Below are 14,666 nucleotides of genomic sequence, written 5' to 3' on the forward strand. Positions count from 1 at the left end.
TTATTGGGCAGAATAATGCATATAGGGCCAAACCTTATTTACAAAGAGATGGTGTGGCTGCAGGTTTTCATTCTAAACAACCAGCAGCAAAATCCGATTCCACTTGTTTCAATTGGTCAGTCTTCAAACAACTGATCACATGTGAAAACCTGCAGCTACATCTGCTTTTTGTGGATAAGGTTGACACCCCTGCTAATTGCCCGAAGTGCCCTAATGTGGGACACATAAGCTCTGTTTAATGTAGGTCTTCCTCAAATAAATAAAAGTCAATACAAACTGTGATGGCATGTAATCAAAATTGCATCACATGACGTCTCAAATGTCCAGACTTAAGGTGGAGAAATCTTCAAACAGACAGCATCCCAATGCAAAAATGTCCCACAAAAGGCTAGGACTCAGCTAAAGGCCTGTCCTTGAATACAAGGTATGTGTACGTTATGCTCAGTGCTTGTCTTTGTCTGTGTTGGGTGCCAGACCGCACATGTAAGGTATGGAACCTGGTAACTGGGCAAGAAATCATGTCCCTGGGCGAGCACCCTAGCAGTGTGGTCTCCGTCAAATACTGCTCCAGCCTCGTCTTCACTGTTTCTACTGCCTACATCAAAGTGTGGGACATCCGTGATTCAGCCAAGTGCATCCGAACACTCACGTGAGTTACACGCTGCAACATGCTTCCCTTCTTTAACGGTTTGTAGGGATGTTTACTAGATTTTAAAACAAGGTCTCTTTCTGATTGCCTTTTTTTGTGAATATAACTAGCTTAATTTTACTTGTATGTTTCCTTGTGTCAGATCTTCTGGTCAGGTGTCTCAGGGTGATAGCTGCGCTGCTATGGGCAACCGAGCGGTTGCCATCCCCCCTGGTGAGAATCAGATCAACCAGATTGCTCTGAATCCTTCAGGAACTTTCATGTATGCTGCAGCAGGCAACTCAGTCAGGATGTGGGATCTGAGGAGGTATGGATGAAGGACTGAGCACAAATATCTTCCCAATTTTCCTTACATTTGTTCTTGAGAACAGTCCTAGCACAAGTCTACATCAGATTAATCTTGTGTTTCTAAACCACAGAATTGTTTACAGCTCTGCTCTTGTTCTCTCTAATGATTGATCTTGTTGTCCTCATAAATCAGAACAAATTGCAAGTAAGAAAACACCAGTGAATGTCTGTGCAAGTGGATTTTAAATATTTTTTAGGAATGCTTGGTGAATAAGGCCCTGTATTTTTAATATTTGTGAGTGTGAGGTTCTTTAGAGCTCTAAAAGGTTCTTCACTCTCACAGATCTCCACTACAAATGTGCTTCTTTATGGAAACAAAGGTGGTTCTTTTATGGCATCTCTCAATGAACCATCTGAAGCATCATTGTTTTCAAGAGTGTGTTATGAAGGTGTTACGAGTGTGTTATCGTTCTCAGTGACAGTGACATCAGCATGGTAGTAATATGTTGAGCGCTATTACAATACTGTAAGGCTCAGCTAAAGTACTGAGGATTTTACACACTTAGGTGTCAGCTCAGAGTTGGGAGTAGTTCAGTAACCAAAAACATTCAGCTAACAGTAGTACTGTGGTCTGGAACTGACCACTAATGAAGGGCTAGAGGATGACTAAGTCAAATTGTGGTTAAAAAGGGGGTGAGCTATAATATCTACCTCTGGGGTGCCCAGTGACCACCCTGTAACACATCTAGCTCTAATATTCAGATGCTCCTGAAGTACTCCGTTAGATTGTGCAGGTGTGTTAGAGGATGAGTAGGAGCTAAACTCTGTGGATCACTAGGACCACTAGGACCAGGATTGCTCTGCTCTGTTCAGTTCTTTAAATGTTTATATAAAACTGTGTTTAATCCTAAAACCAGCATCACAGCCAGACCTATCTTCTCTTCTGTTTCCGTCAGGTTTGTTTCTACAGGGAAACTGACAGGTCATCTGGGGCCAGTGATGTGTTTGGCAGTGGATCAGTTGGGAAGCACTCAAGATGTTGTCATCACAGGCTCCAAGGACCACAACATGAAGGTACACAAACAGACCAAAACATTCATTGGGCTGAGAATGTGTCTTCTTTAGGCTTCCTGTGTGGGTTGTATTTAATGACTACCTTTCAGCCATAGCTCATTCCCAACTACACAATCTACTGCATCTAATTTGCAGTTTGCTGAACCGAAACAATAGCTTTAAAATATTAATCAAGCTCTCAAGGTTCGACAAATATTATTATACACAGCAGTCTCCAAATATGTACTTGTGCACCCCTTCATTATCAGCTCTGTCCAATTACTGCATCCTAGGGGGAGAGTGTGGCTGTGGAATAGCCCTGACAACTGTGTGTGTGTTTTGCATGCTTTCTTTCAGATGTTTGATGTGATAGAGGGGGCTCAGGGGAGCATTCCCTCGACTCATAACTTTGAGCCTGCTCATCAGGATGGCATGGAAGCCCTGAGTATACAAGGAGACTCATTATACAGTGCTGGCAGAGACCACTGCATCAAGAAATGGGACTTGTCAAGAAAACAGCTCCAGCAGGTAAAAGAGGAGAGAGAAAATGAAAGAGCAAGACAGATTTACCATAAAGAGCAGTGGTTGAATATGCTGTTCTTTGCATTGAGGGATATACAAGGCCATGTCAAAGCTATAAAACTTGCTTTTACGATAATGAAAACAGTCAAGTGAGCCAATATCTCAGTATTCAGTGCTTTATCTTACTGCAGTATAGCTGGACTCAGCTAACCTGGAGCACCATCTTTATGCTCAGTCAGTAAATAAGTGCCTGCTGGTTTATTCTTAGATAAATGCTCTATCTATTAACTCGTAATGGGTACACAGTGTATTGTAAACAGACCTCTTTGTGTTTGTGTTTGAATCCTTGTTATCAGAAAATTGAAAGAACAGTGTTTATTGGGCACCTGCCTTTTCCAATGTATTTTAAATAACTCACACACTTGTGTTTTGCCCCAAGCAGCATGTAGACAGAGCACATTCTGACTGGATGAGCACTTTGGCGATGGTTCCAGGTTCCAGGGTGCTAATGAGTGCGTGCAGAGGAGGACTGCTGAAGTTGTGGCGTTCAGACACTCTCAGACCTCTAGGGGAGCTGAGAGGACACGACAGTGCTGTCAATAGCATCTCCACCAACAGCACTCATCTCTTTACTGCCTCAGAGTGAGTCCTACATACGCTGATCACCCCATACACTCCCTTTCACATTGTTGTAGAGTACCCACCCCACACTCATTCACTCTGCTCAGAGTAGGCCACATCCAGCACACTGTTCTAGACTGCACACACTGTTCTAGATTATACACCCCACGCTTTTTGCAATTCACTCTGTTCTAGAACGACCACCCTGCCAGATATCCACACTGTTCTAGAACACCTGCACCCATTCACACTTGTTCTGGAGTGCTCACATGCATCACATTGTTCTAGAGTGCCCACACACATCACACTGTTCTAGAATGCCCATATTCATCACACTGTTCTAGAATGCCCACATTCATCACATTGTTCTAAAATGCCCACATTCATCACACTGTTCTAGAATGCCCACATGCATCACACTGTTCTAGAATGCCCACACGCATCACACTGTTCTAGAATGCCCATATTCATCACACTGTTCTAGAATGCCCACACACATCACACTGTTCTAGAATGCCCATATTCATCACACTGTTCTAGAATGCCCACATTCATCACATTGTTCTAAAATGCCCACATTCATCACACTGTTCTAGAATGCCCACATGCATCACACTGTTCTAGAATGCCCACACGCATCACACTGTTCTAGAATGCCCACACGCATCACACTGTTCTAGAATGCCCACACACATCACTTCATTCTAGAATGCCCACATTCATCACATTGTTCTAAAATGCCCACATTCATCACACTGTTCTAGAATGCCCACACACATCACTTCGTTCTAGAATGCTTACATGCATCACACTGTTCTAGAATGCCCACACGCATCACATTGTTCTAGAATGCCCACATGCATCACACTGTTCTAGAATGCCCACACGCATCACACTGTTCTAGAATGCCCACACGCATCACACTGTTCTAGAATGCCCACATGCATCACACTGTTCTAGAATGCCCACACACATCACTTCGTTCTAGAATGCCCACATTCATCACATTGTTCTAAAATGCCCACATTCATCACACTGTTCTAGAATGCCCACACACATCACTTCGTTCTAGAATGCTTACATGCATCACACTGTTCTAGAATGCCCACACGCATCACACTGTTCTAGAATGCCCACACGCATCACACTGTTCTAGAATGCCCACACACATCACTTCGTTCTAGAATGCCCACATTCATCACATTGTTCTAAAATGCCCACATTCATCACACTGTTCTAGAATGCCCACACGCATCACTTCGTTCTAGAATGCTTACATGCATCACACTGTTCTAGAATGCCCACACGCATCACTTCGTTCTAGAATGCCCACATTCATCACATTGTTCTAAAATGCCCACACGCATCACATTGTTCTAAAATGCCCACCCTGTACTATTTTAGACTGTTGTAGAATGCCTTTCCTGCACAAATTTACACTGATTTAGAAGGGCATCACATTGTTCTATGCCCATTTTGCACTCATTCACACAGATCAAGAAGCAACACAGTGTATTTCCTAACGACAGTCTCAAATAGACTACTGCGTTCACATACCCCTCAAGGTCAATAAAGGCTCTAAATACTGTTCCTGTTGCTCTTTTACAGAGATCGAACAGTGCGGATCTGGCAGGTTAAGGGTTCTCTGGACGACGGGCTTTACTAAAACAAGAACAGGACTGTTGATGGACATGGCGTGTGTGTGGTAGAGAGGTCGAGAGATCTTTAAAGCCCTCCTTCTCTACCATTATTTTGAGTTTTCTAGTTTCTTCACTCAGGAGTGTTTGATTTTCTGCTCTGGCTATTGTCTCCACCACCACCACACAGCACCACCTATGTGCTTCTTCAGAGTCCACTCCGAAGAGAAGAAGAGAGATGAGGCGTCCATGATGATCAGCGTACGTCTAAAAGTGCCCTGCTTGGGAGCGCCTCCTGGAGTGTAGTCAGTGGCAGATGTGCTAGGTCATGTGCTTATAGCCAAACAAGGCTTGAAACCAAAGCTGGGCTTTTGGTTTTGAAAGCACTGTAAAACTGGCAACAGTATAACCTCCTCACCGTGACGGGACAGGACGGGACAGGACGGGACCAACATACTCTTAAATTATACAAGTGTCGTTGATGTCAGTACTCTGCAGTGGTTGGTGACCAAAGTGCACCAGTGCAACGTTTGTGTTAGTCTCAGCTGCGAGAGCTCTCAACAGCAAACAGCAAAATCAAAGAAGCTTTTCCACAGTGCGTCGATGAACGTCCTTCTCACTGGTACAAACACATGTTCACCTGTTCTGCTGTCTTTTTAAAATCAGTGTCATCTTCAGTATTTGTGATGTATGTTAGTATGACTGTTTCTGATTTCTGAAGTGCTGATGTTTAATACACAAACACACACTACATCTCTTTTCTTGGACAGGTTTGGGCTATTTGCTTAAAAATGAAGGTCCTACTAATGGTTCTTTGAGTGATGCCCTAGAAGACCCACTTTTGGTTCTGTTAGGAAGTGTGCTGCTATTAGAGATGTGTTTGATCAGTTTGAAGAACCATTAAAAAAGAAATGCATCTTTAAGGATCTTCAACCTCTGTTACAAACATGGTTCTTTATGGTTCCTTTCCTATGGCACCACTCAAAGAATCATTTGTAGCAATCATTTGTAGAGTGTTGGCAGGCTAATTCACTGGAAACTGGAACACTGTCTTAACCATGCCTGTTCAGTGCTGTACACCATTCCAGGTCAATACATTTCTTCTCTGAATTGATCATTTGCTTCTGAGAGTTTGTCTTTGAGACCTTCTGGGTGGTTTACTAAATGCACAGCAGCACACAGAAGCATTTACTGGTGGAAGTCTTCTAAACACATACAAACATCCAATCAGCATCAGTTGCAGGGCTGAATACATGTAATCTGTCATAACCCTTCCATTAAAATAGACTGGCGAGGCCGGTCATGATACCACAAATGCAGTGCTGCACATCACCAGTTGGGGGCACTGCAGAAATGTGAGTCACTGAATGAAGACGGTGTTCAGGCTCACATTCTACAGGTCTGAGGGCATCGTGTGTGTGCTCATTAGAGAGACGTGGGCTGAAAGTTTAGTTCCTGCAATATGAGGAGCCGTTAAATCAAGACAAACAGATTGAATGAATTCTCTTAACCTTTGGACACAATCTTTATGAATGTGATATATATACTGTATATTTTATGACTGGAAATATGATTAAAGTCAGATGGATGGATTAAATTAGTATTAAAATCTAGAACTTATATATTAATAACCGATAGTTAGCCGAGCAGTTGGCCTTTATATCCACTAGAAAATGAAATATGAACAAATGTACTGTAGTTATTAATACAGTACCACTCAAAAGTTCAAAAATTGCAACTTTACCGGAGGAGGAACTTTATAACTTTCAATGGAAGTTAAATTTAAAAGATTTTATTCCAGATCATTTTGGAGCATTTCTATTGGTCTATTCATAATGATCCTCTGACATAATGTACCGAACAGCTGCCAGATTCACAACAGTAAAAAGGGAGATACAAGATTTTTGAGTGACACTGACACTGATATATTACAATACACTCATCAGCCATAACATTAACACCACCTGCCTAATATTGAACTGGTCCTCCTTGTGCTGTCACAACAGATCTGACCTTTTGTAGCATGGACTCCACAAGACTTCTGAACGTGTCCTGTTATATCTGGCACCAAGATCCTTTAAGTCCTGTAAGTTGTGAGGTGGGGCCTCCATGGATCACTGAGATTAATGAGCTTTAGGCGTCCATAACCTTGTCGCTGGAGCACGTTTGGTAGGTACTGACCACTGCAAACCAGGAACACCTCACAAGACGTGCCTGATGTTTTGGAGATGTTCTGACCATCTAACCATCACAATATGTCTCAATTTCTTATGCTTGTCTATTTTTCCTAATATGCCTAATATATCCACCCTTGGCAGATGCCACCCCAGCCAACATGATCATGTAGGGCTCACCTGGGTGGAACATGAAATTCCAGGTGGGTTCATGTGAGCACTGGCTCTGATTGGGGTTGTAGATTTTGTGGTCGGCCCTATAGTTACAGCCCACCATAATCTCACATGGATGCCATCTAGGCCCTGTGTGCAGTGTACAACCTTTCCTGGTCCCATCACTGACCCTGGTAATACCCTGGTGAGGGTATCCATATGTGGGGCCAACATGGACCCCATGGACAAAACGTTCTAGTTCCCAGTTGGGCGAACTCTACAGGTCCCACATGGGCATGTTATCTGGGGATAGTAGAAAATCAAGGTTTTTCACTTCACATGGTACTAATGCTAAGGTTTCAAAAAATCTATTATATGGATTGACCTTAAGGGGTGTAATTTCTATAAGTATACCCTCCTATCCTAAAGCATGATCCTCTTACTGTTGCTGGAGAATTCATGACTTCCTCATTACAAAGTGTGGGAGTGAGTTTTTTGGGTTGGGAAGATAAACGTAACAAGCCTGGGCGATGTGGAATTTCCCTGTACGTTTACTGTGCAGCACAAGCCGGCCTAACTACCACAGCCCAATGTAAACCACATACTCGAAAACCTGTCGCCTACCAAAGGCTGCAGCTGCCTGTGGTTGTTTCGTTTTGATTATGCCGAAAACAGAAAGCAAGGCTGCTGCTGCTGCTGCTTTTCTGCTGTTATAGATATCCTGTAAGCCAAAGAGCCGCTCGTCTACATCTAGACGGGGTTAAGATTTGGTTTCAGCGAGTATCCCATCAAGGCTCGGTCCAACCCCTTAAAATAACCTGACCTTGTTTTTTTAACAGCACTTGAGTTTGGATCTGATTAGGAAATATGCAACCTTTTCAGCTCTGCAGGGGACCTGCGATTCTGAGTGAATAGTGAAGAGCTCACCCACTCACCCACCTTCCTTTCTTTCCCTCTTTTTCTCTCTCTCTCTCTCTCTCTCTGTCTCTGTCTCTCTCTCTTTCTTTCCCCTCTCTCTCTCCCTCTGTCTTTGTCTGTCTGTATCTCTCAGGTGCAGAGTGGATTGCTTAATCAGGCATGGCTTTTAAATCAATCAGGATGTCTCACCAGGGAGAACAAAAAGCTTTGATTTGTTAGTCAGGCTCTCTCATTAACAGTTAGATTGCTGGTACTTCACTCTCTCACAGCAGCCTTGCTTGCAGTGTGTGTGTGTGTGTGTGTGTTTCTGTATGTACGTTAGAGAGGTAGGCCTTTATTTGAGGTGTGCTTCTGTAGCTTGAGACAGGATACCCAAGCTTGCCCCACTGCCAGCAACCAGTCCCCATCAGTAAGTTAACATTTACGGCATTTAGCAGACGGTCTCATCCAGAGTGACTTCTGAAAAGCCTGTCCGATAAGTCTGTTACTGTCTCCTTGTATAATACATCCACACATTCTCAATCCTTTGTGCTCACGTCAATATCGACCATTGTGTTTACTTGCGTGTTTGTTTACATAAGAATGAATGTCACCAATATTTCAGCCCAGTGTTTCTCAACCCTGGTCCTGGTGCTCACCCAGCCCTGTGTATACGAATGGTTTCTCTGCCTTAACACACCCCTGGCTTGTTAAATGACTGATTAGTTGATTCAGGCTTGTTGGGATATGGGAAAGCAGTGCATGTGCAGGACAGGATGCCTCCAGGACCCGCAATGACCAATGCATCAATAACAGCGCCTCCATGTGCTGTTACGAAATAACGACATTTTGGGAGGCGAAACAAAAGGACCTAAAGCCCCTCCTCCCAATCTAGCATCCCTTAAATACCTTCTTCACATGTCTATGCACCCAGTGCCGACACAGCTTGTCTAGTCCATGTAGAAAAGTACTGCCAATAGAATAGGACTCTCTAATGCCAGGCGTGGGCTAGAGGGGTATAAAGCCCCGCAGTATTGAGCTGTGGAGCAGTGGAAGTACTGTGTTCTCTGGAATGATGGTGGTGGAGCTCCATCCAGAATTTTTGGGATGAGTTGTGGAGTTGGGGATGATGAGGTAGGGTGGTGATCATCATCTAACATCCTGACCTCACTAACTCTCTTATTGTTGAATGCAATCGATCAAATCTTCACAGCAATTCTTCTCCAAAATCTAGTAGAAAACCATCTTCCCTGGACAGTAGAGACAGTTACTCCAATGAATTCTTGATTTTGGAGGAAACAATAGTGTTTTGTAATAATGTAGAATGTCCAAAGCTAGTATTGATAGACTCCAAACTTCAAGGTATAAAAAAATCCTAGAACCTGAATCTGTCGAGATGACTGTGCAAAAACCTGAGATGAGATTTTAGTGCTCTTTGAGGTCAGTTGGTGTTGAAAGACCAGTGGTTCTGCTGTTGGGACACTCTGAAGGAGCTTGTTCTACCCAGCTTTCCCATTCTCTTGGCTTTGGCACTACCCGTTAGTATGTATTCTTTTCTGTGAAGACAATATGCACAAAACCAGCCGGCGTCTTCTGACTCAAACCTTCTGAGTGACCTTTATCCAGAAGAAGAGGTGCAGCTTTCTGTTGAGGCAGGAGGGCACTGAACAGCCAGCTGCTTCCTTGCACACCTCATTCTGGTTCAAGCAAATCCCGACCCCTACAAGGCCTCCATGCCACCTTAAGCAAACAGTGAAGATTTGGAATGTCTAGCTTTCTCCTACCTTTCCTTAAGAAACTGCCTAACCACAGACAATGTCCTAGAGGTAAGACTCTGGGCACACTGGAACCTGACATTGAGTGGCTGAATACAGAGGCTTACACACAGCAAACGTGAGCCAACATGTTGCTGGAGTACTACTAAGAGCCACCTGCCAGACGGAGGGTGAGCCAGTGACAGCGCTCATTGACTTGCCCACCACCTTCCCAGGGCCATTCAAATCTGGCAGCAGTAGCTAGATTTCTAGCTGAGCCTATCAAAATCTCCCTCTTACGATCAACCACCTCCCATCTCCCAGAAGTCTGTAAAGAGGTTACGAGAGAGGTGGGAGAGGAGGCAGCTGGAATGCAGCCAGTCTTCCTCCAGTTCCTGGGCATCGCCTCTTGGATTGGCTTGGAAAAGTGATGTGTCACTGCGATGCTCTGTGGATTACTGCAAGTTCAGCAAGGTCCCTCACAAAGACAGCAGTCATCTGCCCACACTGTAGATGCCCTTGATGCCCTGGTACAGTTCGAGGGGTTCAACAAGCTCCTGAGGCATGATCCAAGACTGCATTCAACCTTGGCAAGGTTGACCTCTGGGCATTCACTTTTCAGCTTTGAAAGACAGGATCAGGATCCAGATGTTGTGTTTCTGCAAAGGCCAGCTGCCATGATGCCTGGCCATTTTCCTGGGCAGTGGTGATATTAGATAGAGTTGCAGTGGACCTGAACAAGCTACTTGGGAGGACTGGGAGGACCCAAGTGTATCAGTGGGACCTATAGCCTCCTAAACCAGACAGTTTGTCCTGGGGTTTATAAAATCGCAGCCCCTCTGCATCTACTTAAGTGATGAGTGATGTAGCCTTTCAAGACTCTAGATCCAGACCTGCCTTGCCCACCATTGTGCTGCAGTTTTTGGATACCGTCAGATTCTTTAGACACTGTAAGTAAAAATGCTCAAAGACACTTTACCCGCCAAGAGCTCTTCCGCAAGTCCTTTGAAGACCAGCTCTATGGCAACTTGGCATCCATCTCAAAACTCCCATAGGAAAGCAAGGAGTTGTCATTCTGCGTCCAAGCAGCACTCACACACCACTGCTGCCTTACATGAATGCGAGGACTGTTGGTGAGGCAGGTGTTTCCCAAGGCAGAGATGGTGCTAAAAGCCAAAGGCAACACTCTCCAGCTTCAGGATGTGGGGGATATCCAACCAATGTTGAGTTCAACCTGCTTACAGAAGTCTGTGAGCACCTAAACCCACACAATACCCCTGTACCTACAACACAATGGCCTCGGAAAGGGGTTGAGCCACATGCTGATCACCCTGCGGAGGCTTTAACAGCATGACTTATCTGTACCTGCATCGGCAGTCCTTTCCCGCATGGCAAGTCAAACGGGTTTACCCTGGTCCGGCCCAGGATGTGTGAAGAACTGAGGACTCGCCAGTGTAGTTCCCCAGTGGCTCCTACACTCCTCCTGCAGTCTGGAGAAGGTTATTACCGACCCCTTCAGGAAAAACCTAACAATCTGAATCACCATATATAGGTAAGGCAAGATGATAGGTAATAAGTAGGACCACAGAAGCACATGCAGAGGTTGGTGAGCTCGGGTCTGGTGGTGGTCAAGATCATTGCTTCCTGGGAGGACTGCTCTGCCCAGAGTGCCTGTAAGATGTGAGGTACTGACTGAATCAGGATCCTCTACTAAAAAAACTGGCCAATTTACCTGACAAATCCCATTCCCCAATTCTGTACCGCAGTCGAACCTCCAGCCAGTCGGTAACTCACTACTAACAGCCCAGGTTCCAGGCCTAATCGCCTCTGAAGCTTTAATCATCAGATGTTTGTGATGTGTGGACAGACATAACAATATTACAACACTAAATCTGGCTCACAGTAATCAGTACGGCCTACTGTTGTTGGTGTACTGCTTCTGAATAGACACCCCCAGAGCAGGAGACAGGGGAATATGGCTGGTCACTTGTAAGATTATGAGTGGGATAAGACACTCATATTTGCCACTGATTAACATGGACAAATCATTTATAATAGTTGCATACAAAGCATGATAATAATGTGGGTGGTAGGCCTCCAAGGATGCTGTTTAAGCCCTTTAGAGGCCTCTGGTCCGCCGGCAGGCCTACAAGCTTCTATTACCAGATAACAGCCTCACCAGTTTGTACAGAGGTCCCTGTAGTTACTGAGTAATAGACCTCAGTGTGTGATAAGCCTTGTTAAGTGTTAAGGGGTTAAGGGATAGTGCACCTTCTACACAAACTTACTAGTGCTCTCCTAGCCTCATTATCAGCAAAGAGGGTCAAGTTTATTTGTCAAGTCAGATTTAATTATTTATTTATTTTATTTGTTATTTATTAGCGCTTTTACTACCTGATTCAGTAACTGATTCGCCGCCAATCAAACCAAAGACTACAGTGGCAAGAAAACCTCTGGAAGCTGGAGGACGAAAACCTTGAGAGGAACCAAGACTGAGATTGATTGATTGATTTATTTATATCTGCTTGGCAGCAACACGCCTCCATACAACATAACACATATGAGGCATATTGATGTCAAGAGAAATAAATAAATAAATAAATAAATAAATAAATAAATAATACATTTAAATAAATATTAAATAATACAATAAATATAAATCATTTTAAACAAATGTAAGATTCATTTAAAAACATTTTAAATCACAAAAATCGAGATCATAAAAATACAATGTGCAATACCCCCCCGCCCCGACATTTAATGTAATTAAGAGTCATTTGCAGTAACCTGTAAATAATCTGTTAATAATATTGTTATTGCTTTTTTACTTCTATTATTTATATTGTGTATATAGTGTCATTTATCTATGTTTTTGTATCTGAGTGTCTTGCTATCCCTTTCTGCTGTGACACTGAGAATTCCCCCACTGTGGGGCTAATAAAGAAGTATCATATCTTATCTTATCACATTTTACGAGGCCTGTCATAATCTTGTTATGTAGGGAGACCTACATAAAAATATTGAAAAAGCCTTCAGCATGTTGTTATTATGAGCTACCGCTGCATAAATATGTATAATTAACATCTCATTATCATGAGAAAATATCTCGTTATTATACCATGATGTAAAAACGACATGTCGTCACTAAGAAACAGAATATCTTGGGTGATATGATTGACACTGATATGATTGTGGTATGATTGTGCGTCCCTGGTTCGCAGGTACTGTCTTGAATGTGTCTCTGTCTTGCCCTTGCTCGTGTCCCCTCCTGGTCTGGCATTGTTGGACATACCTCTGTTTTGTTAGCGTTCTAGTTAGTCTCCTCCCTTGTCTCCGCACCAGCCCCACCTAGTCATTAGTGTTCCCACCTGTGCCTCCTTTGTAGCCTGACTCCTTAGAGCAATCTGCAGCAATTCAGAAATGTATTTTCTCATCATAAATTTTGTCAATGTTACGCAAAAATCTTGCATCTCCGCCACTTTTACCTTTTTTTTACATAATGTGAATCTGAGAGTTGAGATTTTCCCACTGTGGGACTAATAAAGGAGTATCTTACAAATTCCATGATGTATAGACCAATAGAAATGCTCCAAAATGACATAGAACTACATCTTCGACTTTTTGACCATTAAAAGTTTATATTTTTTACTCCTGTAAAGTTGATGTTTTGTAGATACCAGGTTGTTGTGTGACAGTGAAGATGTATGACTGATTGTGCTTTAAAAAAAAAAATTCTATATACTTGTATATCCCCCGGCCGGGTAATCAGACAACACTGCACCAATAAGAGTGCTTAGTCAAGACTCAATACACATTCATTACGGAAGAAAAAAAATAAAATTATGGAAAAACTGTCTTCAGCATCTTCATATATTACCATAAACATCCTGTTATTTTGAGAAACTCTGATTATTATAAGATTATGTGGTAAAAAACTACAAATAAGTGTCTTATGGCTTAAGTCAGAGTCTTACCCTAATGTCACTGAGGGATGTGGCATTTTCACTATGACAAATATTGGAACACTGTGAAGGAATCTCAGTGCTCATACAGGCGGATGGTATTTTCATGAGTATTTGAACACTGTGAAGTAAAAGATCACTCAGACCTGTTAATCTCTTCTGTATTACTAACCCATACTTTTTTGTATCAACAAGCTATAAAAAATCTTTATCTCATATTTATGACAGAAGGGCTCGCGATAATGACAGGTTATAGATGTGTATAGATGTTATTTTTGCTTGGCAGCAATACGCCTCCATACATAACAATTACACACACACACACACACACACACACACACACATACACACACACATATATATATATATATATATATATATATATATATATATATACACATATTACAATATATTTTCTTGTGATAACAATAATTATGACAACATTAGCTTTTATTGGCTTGTCTTTGGAAGTAAAACAACGACAATAATAATAATAATAATAATAATAACAGTTATTATTGTTGTTGTTATCAATAATAGTAATAATAACAATACTGAGTATAATAACAGTTATTATTATTAATAATACAAATAATAAGTATAGTAACAGTTATTATTATTAATAAAAATAATGAGTATAATAACAGTTATTATTAATAATAAAAATAATAAGTATAGTAACAGTTATTATTATTATTGTTAATAATATTATTAATAATAATAAGTATAATAACCGATATTCTTCTTCTTCTTCTTCTTATTATTATCGTTGTTATGGTTGTCATGGTTGTCATTGTTGTTGTTGTTGTGGTATGTCTGTCTCGCGCTCACACAGGGTCCCTCGCGCTGGAGGAGCTCCTCCACTCTGGAAGACGCTCGAGCTGCCCGTGTGGTTGTGGAGTGACATCACCCCTCCTCCGAGCAGATCCTCTCTATCCATAACATCCACACACACA

At 42.4% G+C, this 14,666-nt stretch overlaps 1 protein-coding gene across 4 annotated transcripts in view; it reads left to right on the forward strand.

Annotated features, from left to right (window-relative positions):
• LOC140550299 (kinesin-like protein KIF21A) overlaps positions 1 to 5,885 on the forward strand; it is a 52,625-nt gene extending 46,740 nt beyond the window's left edge. For all 4 annotated transcript variants that reach the window (XM_072674213.1, XM_072674215.1, XM_072674214.1 and 1 more), the window contains 6 exons: positions 475 to 649; positions 792 to 956; positions 1,894 to 2,011; positions 2,348 to 2,518; positions 2,955 to 3,154; positions 4,742 to 5,885. In XM_072674213.1, the coding sequence (XP_072530314.1) occupies positions 475 to 649; positions 792 to 956; positions 1,894 to 2,011; positions 2,348 to 2,518; positions 2,955 to 3,154; positions 4,742 to 4,799 (887 nt within the window). In that variant the 3' untranslated portion in view covers positions 4,800 to 5,885. The remainder of the gene's footprint in view (positions 1 to 474; positions 650 to 791; positions 957 to 1,893; positions 2,012 to 2,347; positions 2,519 to 2,954; positions 3,155 to 4,741) is intronic.
• The last annotated feature ends 8,781 nt before the right edge of the window (positions 5,886 to 14,666 follow it).

Source organism: Salminus brasiliensis, chromosome 2 (assembly GCF_030463535.1).
Source record: "Salminus brasiliensis chromosome 2, fSalBra1.hap2, whole genome shotgun sequence".
Lineage (NCBI taxonomy): Eukaryota > Metazoa > Chordata > Actinopteri > Characiformes > Bryconidae > Salminus > Salminus brasiliensis.